Source organism: Podarcis gaigeae (genome assembly GCF_964106915.1).
Source record: "Podarcis gaigeae genome assembly, chromosome: 9".
NCBI lineage: Eukaryota > Metazoa > Chordata > Lepidosauria > Squamata > Lacertidae > Podarcis > Podarcis gaigeae.
Window position 1 is genome coordinate 4,000,783 of NC_139685.1, and position 19,447 is coordinate 4,020,229.

Sequence of the window (19,447 nt, forward strand, 5' to 3'; positions counted from 1 at the left end):
TAACAGTTTGCACCCCCACCCAATATCCAAATTCTCATTGGCCACTTCACGGGCAGCATCCCGTAGTACCAATTCTAATTCGTTCACGTTGCAATACAGTAATGTGGAGGACACCAACCAGGTTTCCTCTTCCGATGTCACTTGTCAGGAAAGGGATTCAAGTGTCAGATGTGCATAAGCCTCTAGCCTGTTCCCTGTCTTGACTCACTTTCCAGCAGTCAGGAGACAGTAAAAGGGCTCCTCAACCCCTCCTTTCCATCATGAGCAGCAGCAGCAAAGGCTTTCAAAGAGCCCTCTCTTTCTTATGCAGGTCGGCTGCTCGCTCCCAGGCACTGCAGAGAGAGGCCTCTTGGGGTTGAAGGATTATGCTGAGCAATAGGCAGGAAGCCTGTGCCTCCCAGTTGCTTATTCCAACTTTAAAATGTTTAAAATTCTGATTTACTGGAACTTCCTATTGTAAACGTAGACTATAGCTAGCTACTGGTATTAATCCAAGAAGCCCTTCCAAAAACAATGCTCTTTCTCTAAACCACTGAAAACACGTACACGGTTCCTTTCATTGATACTACATTAAACTACAAGAGAACATTTCAGTTGTTAAATATACTGTCAAAGACAGAGTTGGATCTTAGTTTCTCAAACAGCAATGGGGTGTTTACATTCCTTGCAGTTTCAAACTATGAAATTCACTGTCTGCTGTGCACACTCAGCCCTGACAGAAGACATGATTATTTTATAAACAACTTCCTTTTACCTAGGTAGAATAATCTCAAACAAAGCAGAGGGAGTGCTCTAAAAATGTCTCTAATAAAAGTTTTGCAAATTTAACATTTGCCTTATATAACAAGAATTACATATCAAAGCAAATGGACTCCCTTGTAAATATCTTAGAAATTGTGAAATACTTTACCAAGGCAGTAGTTCCATATGCACAACAACACCCTGTACCCATGGCCTCTCTGCACCCTTCCCAAATTTGCACTTGAGGGTGGGAGGAAACACCCAGAACAGGTTTAGGGGGCACACAGGGAGAGGGAGGGGACATTCCATTGCACAACCGGAAGTCCTTGTACTGATGGAACTACTTCGCTGTATACAACCCTCACAAGGGTTAAATTTGAGTTACACTAAATTTACTTAAACTGAAAGGATGGGGGGGGGGGGCTCAACTGAAATGAGGATTTAAGATCTCTCTCTCCAATGCTGAAAACAGCTAGTGCAGCGGAATAGTTTTTCAGACATTTACTTTTAGTTCCGTTTAGTACACTTAACACTATGGCAAGGGTGGGGAACCACTTTTGTTCAGCCTTCTGGGGGCTGCTTCTGACACCCACCTGTCAACTGCCTGACCTTGTATAACCTTTGATAGATCTGGACGGCAAACGGTGCAAGATGGCAGTGGGGCTGTTGCAGGTGGGGCTGGGCAGACCCCACGGCGGAGAGTCGCTGGTTCCAAGGCTGCCTCTCTGCACTGGACTGGTGAGTGAGCAGTCAGTGGCCTCCTGCTTGGGCTCCTGCCTGCAGCTTACCTGTATCCTGGACCAACCATGGACTACTCATTGGCTGCCACTGACACACTCCACGGTCACTGGGGCCTTGGGCAAATAGTAACTATGTCCATGGAGAAACCTCTATTAAACTGGCCAACACTGGCCTCTACCTGGTCTCAGCGCTCACCTTTGCTGGCCTCTGCTACTTCAGTTACCACGATGTGGGCATCTATAGGGCCGTGGCCATGCTGTGGAGCCTCTGAGGCACAATACGTCACCTACCAGCAACATTCAACGATTGATCACTGCTGCCTCTGCTTCATTGTATTATTACCGAGTCATTGAAGGAGGGAGAAATAGCTGCAGGGGTTCCCACGCTGCATATAGCAGAATGACTTGGGGAAAGAGACATCTAAATATGGGTCAGCAGCAACAGCCATTCAACAAAATGTGGGGATCTCTCGTTGAGAAAAGAGCTAGGCTTGAGACACGCTAGAGAGCTCACAAAGTTCTGATGTTCATGCAGAGGGCAAACTAGTAGTGATTGTAGTGGCAGCCTTTTTTTGTATGACTGACCCCTTTCCTCTGTCAAATGGCAGCTTGGTTTCAACAGGTGCAGCAGAACTGGTCTTGAATTCCAGTCACTTGGTTTTTTTTTGGTCCTGATATTGCAATTTGTGGATTGTGTACACGGCATCTTGCATGGTGCTCAGGCTGGGCCCTAAGCAGTTGCTGTGCAAAAGGGAATTTTTCTTTTCTTTTTGCTTCACTGATGTACAATAAAGAATTTACAGAAGCCTAAAAAAAATATATATCTGATCGATCTGCACCCACTTAAATTAAGCTGCACTAAATGCAAGTCTCACTCCCCAGGAACAACTGGGGCTGCATGACTAACCTCCTGATGTGGATCAGATGTTTTATGAAATGTAATATTTAATTCTATTGATTCATCCCAAAGATTATAACCTGCAACAGTTTATCACTGCCGTTAGAAACAGGAATTTACCTTTGGAAATCAATTCTGGTTGAATCTCTTCAGAGAGGTTTTCTTCTTCCATGCTTCTACATTGTGGGTCCTATGAAGTGAAGGGAAGGAAAATCTTTCAGGACTCCAAAAATTAGTAGTTAGGGCATGCTCAGTTTGTTAAATTATCCAGTACTTACACTAAAAGTGGATAATCATTATTTCACAGGCATGGAAATGTCTGTATGGAAAACCTGAATATTCTGGTAATAAAATCTAGGAAAGTTCCTTTGAGAGTCTGAAATTTGACATGCAGTATCAACATAAACAGCTAAGGGGTGTTCTAAAAGTTAGAAAGCTATTTTCAACCTTCCATCCCTTTGATGAAAGTGCTAGCTGCAAAGTGAAACTGGGAAAAGAATAAGGTCTGGAGATAAGAAGACAGGAGACTCAAGCTTTTAAGGCAGAGACTATAAACTTTAAAGTGGAGAGTGAGTTGTCACTAAGACCAAGAACACTCAATATGGCAAAAACACTGTTGGACACCCCCCCCCCATTGACTGTTGGCATCATACAGCAATTACTGGATGAGCAACTAAAATAGATCTGAACTGAGATGGATAAGGTGGTGAATGAAAATGGTCAAGAGAAAGATGAGGTTAAAGACACAGAAGCTTTGGAGAAAAATATTGATTGCCAGAACAAGGCCTGCCAGAAGAAGAGAGTGGAATGATAAAGCTGGAGGCAGTAGATGATGGAATGGAGAGGACCTTTACACAGGTGCCTGGAGAAGTAAAATAGTCTTGCAGTGGAATTATGATGTTGGAGAAGTGGAATGGAACCATGGATGGAGAGATTACGGAATATTCTGAGCTGACAGAGACAGAGCTGAGAGAGAAAGGATTCTGTGTACAATTTGGAGCGAATTTAGAGAGAAAAACTTTTAAAAAAATATATTCATGCTTCTTTTTCTTCTTGTTTCTTTTCTTTCTTTCTTTTTTTTTTTTTGAGTGGTTTCTATTCTGGATCACTGAGGAGACTGTATGCACATGATGGAGATGGCTGGCTGGTGAATGATCCTGCGTGAAAGGCTGGAAAGGGAAGATCTCCCAGAGTGGGAGAAGAAAGGGAAGCTCCTGGGTGAGAGCTGGGAGGCTCCAGCCCTTTCTGTGTGACACTTGATTAAGATCTACCTCTGAAAGATGGCTTTGTATTTACTTTGCATTCCCTTTCCTTATTTATTTTCAGTTAGTTTGTTTTATATTGTACAGCAGGATGTAAAAGTTTCACTATAAATTTATTGGGATGGGGGAAAGAATTCAAATAAATTAACTTTTCTCCCTAATTAAGTCCAGAAACTAAATCAAAGGTATAAGGAATAAAATATTTTAAAACACCATAATACCTCAATAGCTGTCTTCCTGGTCCTTTGTTCCAGCTCTTCAGTCACAATTGGATGAATTTCTTTGCTGTCTAACAAAAGCAATTTAAATGTTTATATTCATTTGATTATACTCCTTGCAATGTTATTGCTGTCTTGCAATATTTGATGTCATCTATTAACTGCATTCCTTCATAGAGTCCTTTGTCTAGAATCCCAAGCACCACTCTATTATATATTATTTTAACAGCAAGCTCAGTATTCAGCATGTTCTTACAAGGCCCTAGCATATGAATCGACAGTGTCTCTATGCTTTGTGCTCTTTGATAGAAGCAGGCACCCTCAAACTACATTCCTCTTGGGGGATGAAATGGGCATACAGTGTCCCTGTTGTGACTTTGGCTCTCTTCAGTAAAGATTTTACAATTAAACTTACTTGCAAGATTCCTTATTCTCTGTGGCATTTTATATCTAGGCAAAAGCAAGCTAATCTCTCTCTCCATTCAAGGCTATGCTACAAGATTATTAAAGATGGAAGCTTCTGGTGCAGGTAACTGTTCCTTTCTCTGTGTTTCATTAGGAACTGGTGGGTTTAAAATAACCAAGCCTTCCATGACACGGCTTCAGAGGATATCCCAGTTAGAAAGTTAAACATGAACTTTATTGTCTGTTCCACAAAACAGAACAGCTCTAGAAATTCCTAACTCTTCCAGATATTGCCAAATCCAACACGACCCTAGTGAGGAAAGAATATAACATTTACACACCATGATTTCAAAGGTATAGGATTGTAAGACAATTTTCAGTTTTATAAAGGCTTTGATTCTTTGCACTACTTCATACTTTATACTGCAAGTTACTGCTTCAAAGTGCCCCCACTATCTGAAGTCAGATGTGGCAGCTAAAGAGTGTGGGTGGTATTCAAGTACGTTTTACTCAGTTTAAATTACCCACTGAAGTTATTATACCTGACTTAGTTATGTTCATTCATTTCAATGGGTAAAACCACATATAACTTACCTGCCGGATACCTAAACCAATATATTTCGGGCAGCAGGCAGACAGACCTTTCGTTCCCCAAGAATTTTAACCTCAGGTGCATATTCTTTCTGCTGTGGTTTTTGCACCATGATTTACTGAATTTTATTCATCATTGCCACCTTTCTTGGAAATTTGATTTCAGGGGTTTCATAGAAATGTTGTAAATAAAACTGCTTAGAGTGGTATATAAATTTTGCTGAGTAACAAAAAAAATATGAAGGTTTTGTGCTAGTTTTGTGTCTAGCTGCTATCCTTAAAACTCTAAAGTTGACCCTAATCCTGTTCTTAACTATATTAAATAGGAAAACCTCAACTTTGTTTACTATATTATTTCTTTGTATACTTGATCAACTGCAGGCAGTTTGCTTATTTATGCTAACTGGCTCCTAAGTCTAACTTCCTACACACCCCAATCATTAAATTCCGAAGTCTCAAAATACTGCAGTACATAAGGAACTTACCAGACTGATATGCTGCACTCCCTTGAGAAAACGCTTGCTCTTCATTCTGGTCATCCGCTTTAGCATTTATGTCAGCCAAGTGACTACCCTGAAGTGTTCCTCCTCCAAGTGCTCTGTCCTTGGAATTTCCCCCCAATTCGACAAGTAATGAAGTTGAGCATTTCCTGTTGGGGAGATCCATTGTTTCACCAAGGTCAGTTTCTAATACTGGCTTGTGACTAATATTGTCTATTGCTAAATTTACATCCCCACTTTTCTGTTCCAGTGGCATACCAGATGGAACTTCGGTATGTTGCCCACTCTCTTGGGTTCTGCATTCATGCACGCGGTCTTCGGTGGATGTTCCATCACTGACAGAAGGGTTCAAAATTTCTGTGCCAAGGCTTTCTCCTATCCTATCAGACTGCACTGTATTTCCAGGCATTTCTGTGCTTGTGGTGTCATCTGTGGTTAATTCTTCCACAGCACCCTCAGGTTCCCCCTGATGGAATCTTTGGCTTTCTTTTTGAAGCACATGTTCATCTTCAACTTCTTTGCTTGAAAATTCAAGTGGAGTTTTCTCTGAGACAGCAACAGTAGAGACACTGTCACATTCTTCCACTATTCCGGCTGCTATACTATCCTCCGGCATGTCTGCACTCAAGGCAACCAACTCATTGTCAGGTTTAGCAGTGGCAACACTAAGTCCAAGAGCATCATACTCCCCTCCCTTCTGAACCAAAATTACAGCACTCTGGTTGTTTTCTTCAGTGTTTTGAACCACAAATTCAATCTCTTGGCTTGTGGCTTCTTGAACATGTTCTGCTCCATCTGCGGAAACTCCAGGACCCAGAGTTCTTTCTTTAGCTTCTACAGGCACAAATGCACCATGCATGGTTTTGTCACATCCTTCTGTAGTAGAGATAGTGGAAGTTTCAAACCTCCCTTGGGTTCTACAGACCTGATCAATCTCTTGTGTCTCAACAGGAGACACAAAAGTCTCAAACGGTTCTACTGAGCTTGTTGAGATCATAGCTGTGTCTGCAGTTTGTTCCAATCTTAAGGGGAAAAGTTCATCTGCATCTTCAGTTCTTTCTTGGGAAATGGAAGTCTCTAACTCTTCAACTATGCTTGTGGAAATCACAGTGCATTCATCCCTTTCCTCTTTGCTATGAACTTCATCAGCACTTCCAGTTGACATACTGGGCATGGGAATAGCGTCCATTTCCACAGTAGTGGTCTTTTCTGCAGCTTGTATAGTAAAAAATGCACTTTTGCCATCTTCTATTGTTGCACTTGGCATAGGGGCTTCAAATTCTTCCAAGATACTTGTAGAAACGTTATTTTGTTTACTAGCAGTTCCATCCTGATTCATATACTCAACAGCTGTGCTAGGCGTAGGGGTGTTGAAATCTTCTGTACTGATGAGGCTTGGAGTTCTCTCAAGGTTTTCAACTGCTTTTGCAACAAGTGGTGTTTGATCAGTATGCTTAGCAGAAGACTGAGCAGAAGTAGGGCACACTTTGACCACACTTGTAGAGATGGTCTCACCTTCACTTCTCTCATCTTCATTAGCAGATGCTGAGAGAACAGCTACTTTCTTTGAGCCTATCCTAAACGGGCCTTCAGATTTCCTGATATCTATGAAAGATGTGGCATCCTCATTCTTCTCTTCCACAGCTGACTCTTGATCCACACCTTGCTTTGAGGTTGCACTAATCACGTCACATTCATAATTCTCAGTAAATTGAGACTCTTTCTTTGCACCAAATGCCATAACATCTTCACTGGCCACACCAACGCTAGTGGTGCTACTTTCAACTACTCCCTTTGTACTGTTGTGGATATCATCAATTTTCAAGTCTTTCTCTAAGCCTGTCATGCTGTCAACAGCACCTTTATCGACATCTGAGGTCAGCTCACCCAAGTCAGTTCTAAGCTGGCCTGCAGCAAGGCAGATGGAGGAACTTCCACTTTCTTTGGCTCCAACACAAATCAGCACCCTTTCACTTTCTTCTGTTCCTGTACAGGTCAAAGTCTGTTCCGCTTCTTCGTTCCCTCTCCCTGTACTAGTAACAAAATTTTCACCTTCTTCATCATCTTCTTTTGCACCAGTGCTAGTCACACAACCTTCATCATCATAGGAACCTTGACTGACATCAATGATGTTCGCTTCCGCTCTAGCTGCTGTACTGTCTGTGGCAAACTCGTATTTTTCTTGGGTATCTGAAGCTGCTGCAAAACCTTCATTGCTGTCCTCCAAACCAGTGCACGCAGCTGCAGCTTCAGGGCCATCTTCTGCTGTTATGCCGGTGCTGGTGACGGCACTTTCACCATTCACAATGTCTTCACTCTTGTCAGCGTGCGGCCCAGTTGCCACATTGTTCGCCGCCTGAGCACACACGCCAGTCACAGCACGCTCATCTTGCGAGTCAGTACCAGTCACTGAACAGATGGCAGAGCCAGGGCTTCCTCTTTCGGCAGCCGTACAAGTCACAGCACCCTCAGCAGCTTTAGCATGCTCACTTCCAGCTGCATTACTCCGAAATTCATCTGGATTTTCACTTGTCACAGGTCTATCCTTCGCTTCAGTACCCGCACTGGTAACAGCACCATCACTTTCTACTTCACTGAGGCAGGTAGTAGCACTGTCAAAGTTGCTTGTACCGCTACAGACAGAAGCCACACACCTTTCTTCAGAACCTGCACTGGTTACAGCATCATCTTTCTCTTCTGCTTCAACACTATTCACAGTCTGTTCAAGTTCTACCCTAGTTTCATTGATTAATTGTTTAGAATGCTCTTCTGCATAATTCACAATGCATTCTCCACTTTCCTCCTCCTTTGTACTGGTTGAGGAACTTTCACACACGCTAAGTCCTTCAGTGCCAACACCACTTTCTTCAGTGGCTGTGACAGGACATTCTGATATGGAATGAGCACCTTCCTTATTTGGGGTCCAACATCCCACAGTGAAACCTTCGTCTGCTTCTATACTTGTACAGCTCAAAGCAGTCTCACTTTTTTCTTCTGAGCAAGTAATAGTGGCATCGCCTTCTCTTTGCAAATGGATTGATGTACCTTCTTCACCTTGGCTTCCTCCAGTGCTAGTAGCTGTTACAGCACTCCCAGTAGTTCTCTCTGTGCTCGTCCCGATAACAGTCACATCAGTCTCCATGCTATTGCTGATGCTAACACAACTGCTGCTTCCTACACTGCTGCCTACTACATTGTTTTCATTTTTATCTTCAGTGACTCTTCTTAAATCACCTCCTCGTTTACTAGCCATCACAGACATTTCACCAATTTCTTCTGGAGTGTTCTTGGGCACTGACCCTGAAGACAATTCTATTACAGCACTGACAGTATGGTTTTGATTTGTTTTGCCTTTGTTTGCACATACCTCTGTATATACTATAGTTGGGCTGGTCATCTGATCACTCTTTATACTGCCAGTTAAAGCAATTCCAGTAATCTTTTGCATGGTACCTTCTTGAATGCATATAAAACCGCTCGTTTTCTCTTCAGTCACTTCTTTACAACTTAGGTGCCCTTTGTCACCTGCGTTAGAAATTTCCATGTCAGTGATATCACTCTCTTTTGCGTTACCATCGAATACAATGCTACCATGCTGTTCCGTTTTAGCAGTATGTGCTTCATTGTCTGAAATGGTATCTTTATTAGCTGGCCTATTCAAATTAAGAGATTCCTCCATAGATACATCACTCAAAGGCTTTTTGACTTCTGCAACAGTCATATCCATAGATTTTTGATGGACAACACCTTCATTTGACAGCTGCTTGGTTGGAGAACTGTTTTCTTCACTTTTAAAGGCATCACTTGGCACATCCATTTCCTTCGTAGGATTCTTTTCAAACTTTTGTTTGGGGTTACTGAAACCGGAAGGGGAAGATTTTGAGATTTCCTTTGTAGGCAAAGTTTTATTCAACTCATGCAATGAATTATGATGCATTTGGTCTTTGGCATTGTTTTTAAATTTAGTTTCTTGTTGTGAATTATTACTGATTTCTTCTTTAGGTTGAGTTATTTGATGCTGTGCATTACTGTCCCTTTGTTCTGACTGTATGTCCATTGGCTCTTGGCATTCTTCAGAATGTAACATGTGCCCACTAGTCCAGACTGACATTTCTGCTGATGATTTTTCTTCTCCTTTATCTATTTCTTGGAATGAAAAACTTCCCTTTCTGCTTTCAGTAGCTGATTTTTTAGTTGTTCTTTTATCTGTGAGCAGATTTTCTTGCAACTTTGCATGAGTCTCTACTTGTTTAACAGCTTTGTCATCTGGTTTGTTGTCATCTTCTCTCTTTTTCATGTCCTTACTATTATGCTTCAAACTTCTGCTCTTGTGACCTTCAGCTGACATTTTCCTTTCCAGTCTTGAACTACTCAAATCTTTCTCACTTTTATTTCTCTCTTTCGCAGATGATTTTTCTATTGACTGTGACTTAACTCGATGACTGAAGTCTTTTTGAGAACTACTAACTGAATGTGCTCCACTGTCAGGGTCCAATTCTACAGAATTTTCTTCAAAACCTTTAATTTCAGTTTTGGATTTACACTGCTTATCTGGATCACTCTCTTCTGAATTAGGCCCGGATTTCTGTCCTGATTCCTGCTTGGAGGAACTTTCTTGTAGTTCAGGTTCAGGTATTTTGCCTTGCTTGCTGCGGCTCTTGGAGCTGGACTTTAACAGTAGCTTCTCTTCCAAAGTATTCTTTGATTTCCGCCTGTCTTTGTGTATACTATCACCTTGCTTTAAAGTGTTATCAGAGTTTGTCGATTCTGCATCATGTTTGTCTTCTGAATAACCTTCCCCTTTCCTTGACGTTACAAAACTATGTTGCTTTGATGTACCCTGAGACTCTTTCTGTGGCCTTAAATCACTTGACAGTCTTCTAGACTTGTGGTCTGCTCTGGGTTTATCTATAGAACCCTGTCTGTCTTTTCTGTTTTCTTTACGTGAACTTTCTTCATTTTTTAAAGCATGTTCAGAAACACTTTTCAGATCTTTGCTGTTTGCTGATGTTTTCCTTTCACTTCTGTGCTTATTCTTCCGTTCAGCTTTGTCATCTGAAAAAGATTTTGTTAGCTGGCTATGCTTCTGAAGATTCTCCTCGCTTTTCAGCCCTTTCTCAGATGGCAAATTTTCAGCCTCGTCACCTGTTTTATGAAACACATCTCCTTTACATTTATGCTTAATTAATAATTTATCTTCGGAAATACTTTTCTCTTTTTCATTTTTATCTTTTGACGATCTAGCCTCTTTCCTGGGTGCACTTCTAAAACTCTGGATTTCTGAATCATCCTTTTTAACATGCTTTTCATTTTTAAGTATGCTTTTCTGCTTTTGAGGTTCTTCCGAGCTGGTCTCTGCTCTATCAACCTGAGATTTGGGATCTCGGGGCTCAGCATCTTGCTGCATTCCTTCTACCTGGAGAGAAGTAGATGGTCTTCTTTTGTGTTCTTTTTCTACCTTGGAATCATTTCTGTTTTCATCAACTGAATGCACCGTCTCTGAAAGTCTTCTCACAAGTTTACTTGCTTCATTTTTGCCTTGACTGGCCTTCACTTCTTTTGGGGAGGGCTTTTCAACACCCTACAATATAAAAATGTAAGTATGATTTCTTTGTGCGAAAGGGTATTTTCACCTGAATTATGTCAAAGCCCATGCTCATTGTCTGAATTGAAATCCTTGAATTTAATTGGAAGAATTAACTGCATTGTGCAGCATGTAATTTTGTGTATTAAATCATTTTTAAAAGGTTAATAGTAATCTAACTTAAATCTTAGTAGTTAAGATTTTCTTCATTATACCAATGGCTTAAAACCTATAAAACAGTACTGAAGTGCAAACAATACTAGTTATATCTTTGAATTTTAAAGGTACAGCTCAAGCTTACAGTCTTACAGAACAAGAACCAAAGTTTAAATGAGGGACTTACTTCAGCAATCTTCTGAGGTTCTCCAGGATCCTTCTCAAGCTGCTCACATTTTTTCTTCTTGCCTTCTTCTTCATGCCTGAAAGAATAATAAAAAAAGAGATGTCTTGGGCTACAACTCCCATCATCACCTATAGTGCAGCCAATGGTCATGGTTTATGGGCCTAAAACCGTGGTTCCCAAACTATTTCAAACTGTACCTAAACTACTTTCAAAGGATTTGCACTTTGTAATATGCAAAACATACTAATTTTATGTCCTCTGCAAGTACCTTGACTCTCTCTTTCTTTTCCTGCTGAGGGCTACCTTCTTTTCTAAAAATCTTTGTTCTTTCAGCACATCCTTGATGCTGCTACCGCTGGCTTTCAATTCAAGTCCTCTGGTAGGCGTTTCTTCCAGGTTTTGAGTGCTCTTACCTAGAACGACACAGTAAAGTATCAAGCTGCAATTTCTGATATTTTGGACGCAAAATGAAATAAATTGTTTGACGAGTACTAAATTAAGTATACACTCTCTTGTGCAAAAAAGCAACTAACTCGCAAATAGAAAACAGCACAAGAAATGTTCATCTGAAGTACAGCTCAGCACCTTGATTTGCACTTTTCAGTGTTTTCGTTTTTTCTGCAGCTTTCTGTTTCCGCTTTTCTTCAAGTTTTTCTCTGTTAAGCCTTCTCCTTAACAGTCTCTCTTCTTTTTCTCTAGCCTGCAGATAAGAAAATGGGAGTTCATATGATGGGATCCAAAGCATGTTTTCACTACCCTGCTTCCACTAGCAGCCTCTATGTCTCCCCAGAAAGCTTCCCTGAAGGCTAGAAGAGTATCTTCAGTGGCACCCAATGAGGTATGAAGGACTGCTGTAAGAAAGCAAAACCTGAAAACCCTATTCCTGTCATGCAAAGGCTTCTCTAGATGCTGGCCATAACTGTTTTTGTTTTATTGAAATAAACCCACAATATGTTTCTAAAAACCTAATAACCCTTTCGATTATACTCTCTTGTCTGCAAAGTAAATCCCCTCCCCAGAAATTGTAATCAAGCAAATTAACTCAGTTTGGACACAGTACCAATCTATTCTGAAATGCAAAACAAAACCCTCTCCAATGTATCAATATGCTGGCAATAATTTTGTGTATCAAACAGAAGTTCATCCGATAAAGAAATTAACGAGTTCCTCAAGACATGAAACCTTTCTTAATATTCTTCAGTTTTCCCTCCATTAAGACTACTGGACATAAGCACACCAAGGCCAAGTCTCCAGAAATGCTTCTTGAAAATACTGGAGGTCAGAAGAGGTATCATTAGGAATAGCTGACTGCCACATTAATTGATAATAAGCAAGAGGCTTGAGAATGGCACAACACTGGTCCAAATTGAACTAGTTTGTGTTCCAAGCATTCCAAAATAGGTCAGAACAAAGGAGAGAAGCAGTTTCTTATCCCTGAAATGTCTACACATGTATTGTGTTTGTAGTTTCGATTGTTTTCTTGTTCTCATTTCTTTGCTAAATAATTTTTTTTAAAAAATAAAATAAACCAAACTTACAACAGACTGGCGGCGTTGCTCCACAGTCCCTTCATCATCAGAATCACTATAATACTTGGAGTAGAGGTAAGGCTTATGGACGTAAGCATGTCGCCCAGATTTTGTTTTTTTATTGCTGGCCCAATCAGCCTCTGGCTTTGTTTTAACCTGATTATGTTCTTCTTCGTCATCTAGAGAAACATAGAGACAATGAAGGTTACTAGACAGCATGGATGAGGAATCTGGTGCCATGCAAGATGTCAGTGAACTCCAACTCCCATCAGCAAAGGCAAAGTTCTGGGATAATAGGAACTGGAGCCCAACAAACATCTGGAAGTACACAAGAACCCCTCCCCAACCTTAACGGAAAGATGTTTTTAAAAGCCAGATCTAGGTTGGGATGAAAGGGACAGGCAAAATGTTCCATGTGAACAAAAGAACCTTTCTGCCTTCTTCTTACTGTAGCTCCTTGTGTTCCACCTCAAAATCTGATACTGGCAGTCAGGGGACCTACTGGAGCAGCGCTCAATGCTGAAGCTGGAAGTGAAAAATCAGCCAAGGCAAGCTTCCCCACCGCCCCCTGGCCAGTTGACAAACATTCTGTGCTTGCACAGATCTCTTCAAATTCTTCCCTTTTTCCCCCACACATCTAAAACTAAGAGAGAGCTTAAATCCCCAAAATCTGTTGGGGGTTAAAGAAAGTTAGTCTGTTTATTAATAAACAGCAACACAGAGCACTTAGTACCCAGGTGCTACAAGGCAAGTTGGCAAGGATTCTGGAAATTGAAATATTGCAACAGTATTGTAGAATACCTAGCTGTCTCAGCAAGAATTTCTTGAAGGTATGCGTTGGTTTAAATTTGTGATGCAGCACAGGCATATCCACTAAAATCAGAAAATGTATTAGCATTTGAATAGATGGCCTGATGAACCCTAGACTGAGCACTGGATTTAGATGAGGCCCAAGCCAAATGGGGCTTATTTGGAGCACTCAGACAACTCGAGTACACAGCCATGACTTGCTCTGAGTCAGGTTGTCTTGGTCCAGACAAATTGGTTGCTGTCAGAGGATGGGACAGCAGGCAGAAGTAGAGGCAGATAAACTGGGCCAGACTGGGCTGGGCCAGAAAACTGTGCAATACCTTCAAGACTTACTTGCCTGGCAGCTGTCTTCTGGGAGAAGGTAGGCCCAATGCTATGAGTCTCCTTCCTGCCTTGATGCCCCACAGAATTGATGCAACAGGCATTGATTCCATGGGCAGTGGGCGCTGCACTGCAAGATTTCCTGCAGGAAAGCCGCACCAGACAGGATCCTATTCTGCACAGTTATGGTGCACCTCCATCCTTGATCATTTTAAAGCCCCATTTTAACTGAATATTAAAATATGGTTTTAAAATCCATTAAAAATGGTACTCCAATCCCCCACTTGTTTGGGGGACAGCTCCAAGGTAGTCCCCCAGGTGGCACAGGGCATATCAACCTGATCCACCGGCCACAGATTTCAGTCACAGGGTGGATTAGGGGGCCTGTGTACAGCCCTAACTGAACACCCCATTTAGATTATACTGTACTCTCAAGTAACAGATTACATGGGATTAATGAGATGATAAAGACAAGCCTAGCATTTGGCTGCAGATTAATTTAAGAGTTTTGTGCCCACAGCTATGCAATTCTCAAACTGCACAGAACACAGCAAATTTAACCCTGTGATGAAAATAGGTTGTCTATGTGAGGGCATGCAACATCTCTGCTACTGAACTGTATACTCAATTCATTTTTGACCAATTTCAAAAAAAAATTGGTGATTTCATGTCAATCCTGATGAAAAATATTTTTCCTGTGTTGTACCTAGATATCAGTGTGTACGTTTGTGTGAGCTTGCATGAATGCTCCCGTGTGTGCATTTAGGGCAGGTAGTAGGAGGTGGCAAAGTGGTGTGGCTTCCTGATCAAGTCACTATTGGTAGCTAAGAGGGGCAAATCAGCAGGGAGGTTCCTGCACTGCAGACCCAGCAAAGGAAGCATTTGATTGGCTCCACTGCAGCCCCTGCATGAACCTCCCTCCTGCCTCGCCCCTGACCCTCATGGTTACTGGTAGCAACACCCGTATTGAGAGGCCAGGGAAGTAACAGCACCCCCCACCGCCAGCCGCTACTGCAATCAGATGTTATTAAACTCTGTATCAACATCAGTATAACACATTTTTTCTCAAACCTGGGTCCCCAGCTGTTGGGAAAACTCCCAGCATCCCTAGCTACTAGGAGTAGTGGTCAAAGATGCATATTTGAAGATAAATGTTAACATTTTGCTTTCTCCTGGCTAGGGAATTAAATCCAGTGCAGATTCAGGACTGTTACCTTACCATCAGAAACGATCTCTCCTTCTTCTGTGCTGTCTGAAAGCGCAACTTCCTCTTCACTTTGTTCTTCAAAGGAAGAAAGATCACTGGTGTGCACAGAGCTAACAGTAATATCGCTGAGTATGTCAACATCAGAATCCTCCAACTCTAGTTCTGAAAGAAAGGAAGATCTTTTAAAACATGGGCCCAGAGTCCCACATGCAAGTGGAAATGGCTTACATGAATGCCTGGGGGAGGCTTGCCAATTTACATCCTTCAAACATCACATGGAAAGCTGCAATGGCACTCTAAGTACACATAAGCAACAAAATGCTGTTGCAAATATTTGCTTTCTAACACTAGAGCATCCTACATAAATTAGAACTTTCTTATCAACCCCAATAGCCCCGCCCCACCCTCATATTGCGTGGCCACCTGTGGTTTTTATACCTGCTTTTGTACTTTCAATTGCTTTGTGCTTACTACTGTTCTTCTCCAGAGCTGAATATTTGGTTGATTCTGCCTCTCTATCTTTCAGGGACTTCTCTTCTTTAGCCTTTAGATCATCACCACTCTTTTTCAAGCGGTCCAACTTTTTCTCAGATTTTTCTTTCTTCTCCTTTTTCCTCTCTCCTTTCTCCATGCTCTCTATTTTCCTATCACTTTGGGCCATCAGTTTACTTTTCTGCTCATCACTTTCCTGTACAGCTTCCTTGCTTGGGTTAACCAAACTGTTAATTTCTTTTGACAGACTTTTCCCTTCTTCACTTGAAGAAAATAAGTTATTTACATCTTCTGAGTTGGATACTGGTTCAGAGCTTTCTTCTGCGGTCTCACAAAGCAATTTCTCTCCATCTAGCAAATCTTCTGAATTCTCTACACCACCGTCTTTCTCTATACCACCATCTGTGCTCTGCTGAGACAGGAGTTTTTTGGGAACTCTGTCATTAGTCTTTGAATTTGTTGCTTCTGTGGATGCCCTGGCTGCACTTGCTTCTTGGTTTAGAGAAGTGATTGTTTCCAAAATGGACATAGCATCATTAGCTACATTTGTGCTTGGAGTGGAAGCAGGAACACCTTCAAAGGAGTTAAGTAAAGAACAAATTTCATCCATTAGTCAGAAAAATCTGCTCTTACATTTATGTCTCATATATTAAAGCAAAAAAGAAACCTGAAGAATTGGGGGGAGGGGATATTGCAGGTTTCACGCATACAGTCATACCTCATGTTACGGTTTTTTTCAGGTTGTGCGTTTTCAGGTTGTGTCCAGCAGTGACCCGGAAGTACCGGAAAGGGTTACTTCTGGGTTTCACCGCTCGTGCATGCACAGACGCGCAAAATGCCGTCAAGCACATGCGCAGAAGCAGCAAATTGCAACCTGCGCGTGCAGACGCGGGGTGCGTTCTTTCCAGGTTGCGAACGGGCCTCCGGAATGGATCCCGTTCGCAACCAGAGGTACCACTGTATATGGTGAACATCCAATGTGATCAAAGATTTTTCTGGGGCAGGGGGATCCTCCAGTTTGCATTTCTTAGCACAGAAAGTACTGATCTGATGTGTAGAGATCTTTCCTATTCTAATTAATTCAAGAGAAAATTAAAAAAATTCCTTCCAATAGCACCTTAGAGACCAGCTGAAGATCTGAAGAAGTGTGCATGCACACTAAAGCTCATACCAATAACTAACTTAGTTGGTCTCTAAGATGCTACTGGAAGGAATTTTTTTTTATTTTGTTTTGACTACGGCAGACCAACACAGTTACCTACCTGCAACTAATTCAAGGGAGTTGTGGAAGCTTCTCTGTGTGAAAGAAACACATGATGTTTCGGTTATTCCTTCAGAGCAGCTGAGTATAGCAGGCTTAAACTGATTCTGTTATCTTTTTCTGTCAAGGTCATGCTGACTCTAATAGCAAGGCCAGAAGGAACCTGGGTTTCACTCTCTTTTTCATCTCTCTTCCCAACTGTGTGGTGCTTTGTATATAGTATGTTTAGTGTTAAGGTTTAGTCTTATTATAAGGTATTGCAGGTTTGAGTTAAGTCTGATGCAACTGCACTTCTTATGGACAGTGCCAATCCTGAATGCACTGGATTTGTGAAAATTATTCTCAATTTTCTTTAGCAGCAGTAAAGCTCTGCTGGATGAAATACAATTGCCTCTGGTCTATTTTTTGGGGATCCTGCAACGTGTTTAATTTTTACTCTGCTAACTATACACTGGAGTTCTGCTCTGGATCAATATGAGTAGAATAAATGACAGAATCATCCTACATATAATTGATCCTTGGAGGAAATCATGATAATTAATTAGGACTCAACTCAATTTCAGACTAACTCCTATACTGGTAAGATTGCACCATGAACACTTACTAAGAAGTTGGGAGGCTAAACTTCAACTTCCCTTCCTTGATACCTTTCCATCTGCTTACATAATCACCAAGCTCCAAATTAAGACTTCATAGCACATCAGTTCTGCTGGGAGCAATGGACATAAATACCTTGCATCAGAACAGAAGTGTCTGGTTTTTCCTCAGGTGCAGCTGCGATGGGACTGGCCTCCTCTTTGTGGCTTAATGTGGCTAAAAATTCATGGACAGCTTTCTCTACTTGCGGCCTGAATATGTGATTGATCTTTGGATCGACAACTTGAGAAATTATTCTGTCAATTCCAGATTCTAGCATTCCAGATCTGAAACAAAACAACATAAAATAGCATATTTTTGTCTAGGAAGTTCACCTCATATGGGTCCTGCAATAACTCTGTACAGGAAGAAGATGACGACGACGATGATAACAATAGTATGAGCGTATTTCAGTTGTGTAAAGACTTCATCATATATATTCTTGGGGTTCCCAACAGCCTAATAAGATACTCTAGATTCATCTGCATATTACAAAGCATGCATGTATTTGATAGTGACAGAGTCAGTAGCCTAAACAACACATATGAAATTTACTGCAGCATTTGAAATTGGATCTTCTAGGTTCATAGGTCACGCTTAGCCACTACCCTACCCCAGCTCTCTTATAATAATGCACTATAACAAGAAAGCTTCAAACTTGTTTACTTCTTGGGGAGGAGCAGGGGGAAAATACTTGGCTGCCCATTATGGGGATAACAGTGCTGAAGCACACACAGTGAATACACTTGCTAAAAAGCAATACTTTATTTTTGCTTCAAGCCAACAGAAATACTCTTTTTTATCTTGTAATTCAATCAATTTTTCACTGTTTGTAGACGATGGTCATTACAATACAGGCGCGCGCGCGCACACACACACACACACACACACACACACACAGAATTAAAAAGTTAAAGTATTACCAATTTTCAAAATGGTTTTAGGTAAAAATGTAGCCCCAGTCCCCATTAAGGCTCCCCCACTAAACATTTCTTATGTTCTGCAAGTCTGGGGAGACGCCACAAGCCTGCTGATAACTCCCACTTGTAACTGGATGGTGCCATTTTGGCTACATAAGGCTCTACGCTCGGAGAATGAGTTTGGTATTAACTCATAGGACACTTAAAGCATTTAATGAACCTAAATTGTACCTTCTGAGACTGTATAAAAGCTCTATTTCCCTTTAATGCTTGGTTGGTAATCGTGGTAAACTGTACCCCAATGGTGCTGAAGACAGCAATAGTAAATATCTGGCTTTCAAAATAATATAATAACTTGATATGGAAATAAATATGAATTTATTTGTATTTAAACATAGCAAAGCCTACACCTGCAATATCCTCAAGTTGAAACATGGTAATCTATTAAACACTACTCCCTAAATTGCTCTTGAAACTAGTAAGTGCTTTTTCTATTTTAAAAAAATGGAGCGGAGATCCAATTTCTTAGGTTAAGCAGTATAAGTGATAAATACAATACATACAATTTCTTATATTTCTGTGAACTTCCTACTAAATTCAGAGACTATTAAGTTGTCACAATGACTCAAACAGCAGTCTTCCCACTTCCACCCCTGTCAAACTGGTCTTGAAATGAAGGCTGTTTTAATTTATGATGTGTCAGCAGCTATCTGAACACCACTAAAAAAGCATTTGTTGGACCCCTGTACTGTTTTCCTCAATGCAACTACATTAGGCATTGCTGCATTTTAAGGAGTGAAACTTACTTGAGAACCTGTTGTCTAATATTGTTTCTCAGTTGGTTCTTGTTCAGGTGAGGGCTCCATGTATGAGTTGCTAGATGGTTGGAAACAAAGTTGTCCACCCGCTGCCTCAAATTCTGATAAGCAGGCTAAAAGGAAAAATGAGAAATGCTATGTGAAACTTCTTATTAGCATATCCTTGGCATT

General features: G+C 41.2%; 1 protein-coding gene and 1 long non-coding RNA gene across 2 annotated transcripts in view; one reads left to right on the forward strand and one right to left on the reverse strand.

The window, feature by feature from the left end:
* The window catches only part of BOD1L1 (biorientation of chromosomes in cell division 1 like 1), a 37,617-nt gene that overhangs the window by 14,319 nt on the left and 3,851 nt on the right, over positions 1-19,447 (reverse strand). Inside the window, exons 2-12 of the mRNA XM_083757276.1 lie at positions 19,265-19,389; positions 17,635-17,825; positions 15,588-16,214; positions 15,162-15,311; positions 12,821-12,990; positions 11,868-11,982; positions 11,551-11,695; positions 11,283-11,358; positions 5,341-10,936; positions 3,863-3,930; positions 2,500-2,569 (exon numbers count right to left, since the gene is read on the reverse strand). Of these exons, the coding sequence (XP_083613402.1) occupies positions 2,500-2,569; positions 3,863-3,930; positions 5,341-10,936; positions 11,283-11,358; positions 11,551-11,695; positions 11,868-11,982; positions 12,821-12,990; positions 15,162-15,311; positions 15,588-16,214; positions 17,635-17,825; positions 19,265-19,389 (7,333 nt within the window). The remainder of the gene's footprint in view (positions 1-2,499; positions 2,570-3,862; positions 3,931-5,340; positions 10,937-11,282; positions 11,359-11,550; positions 11,696-11,867; positions 11,983-12,820; positions 12,991-15,161; positions 15,312-15,587; positions 16,215-17,634; positions 17,826-19,264; positions 19,390-19,447) is intronic.
* The window catches only part of LOC310825234, a 213,222-nt gene that overhangs the window by 12,766 nt on the left and 181,009 nt on the right, over positions 1-19,447 (forward strand). The gene's annotated exons all lie outside the window — the stretch shown is intronic.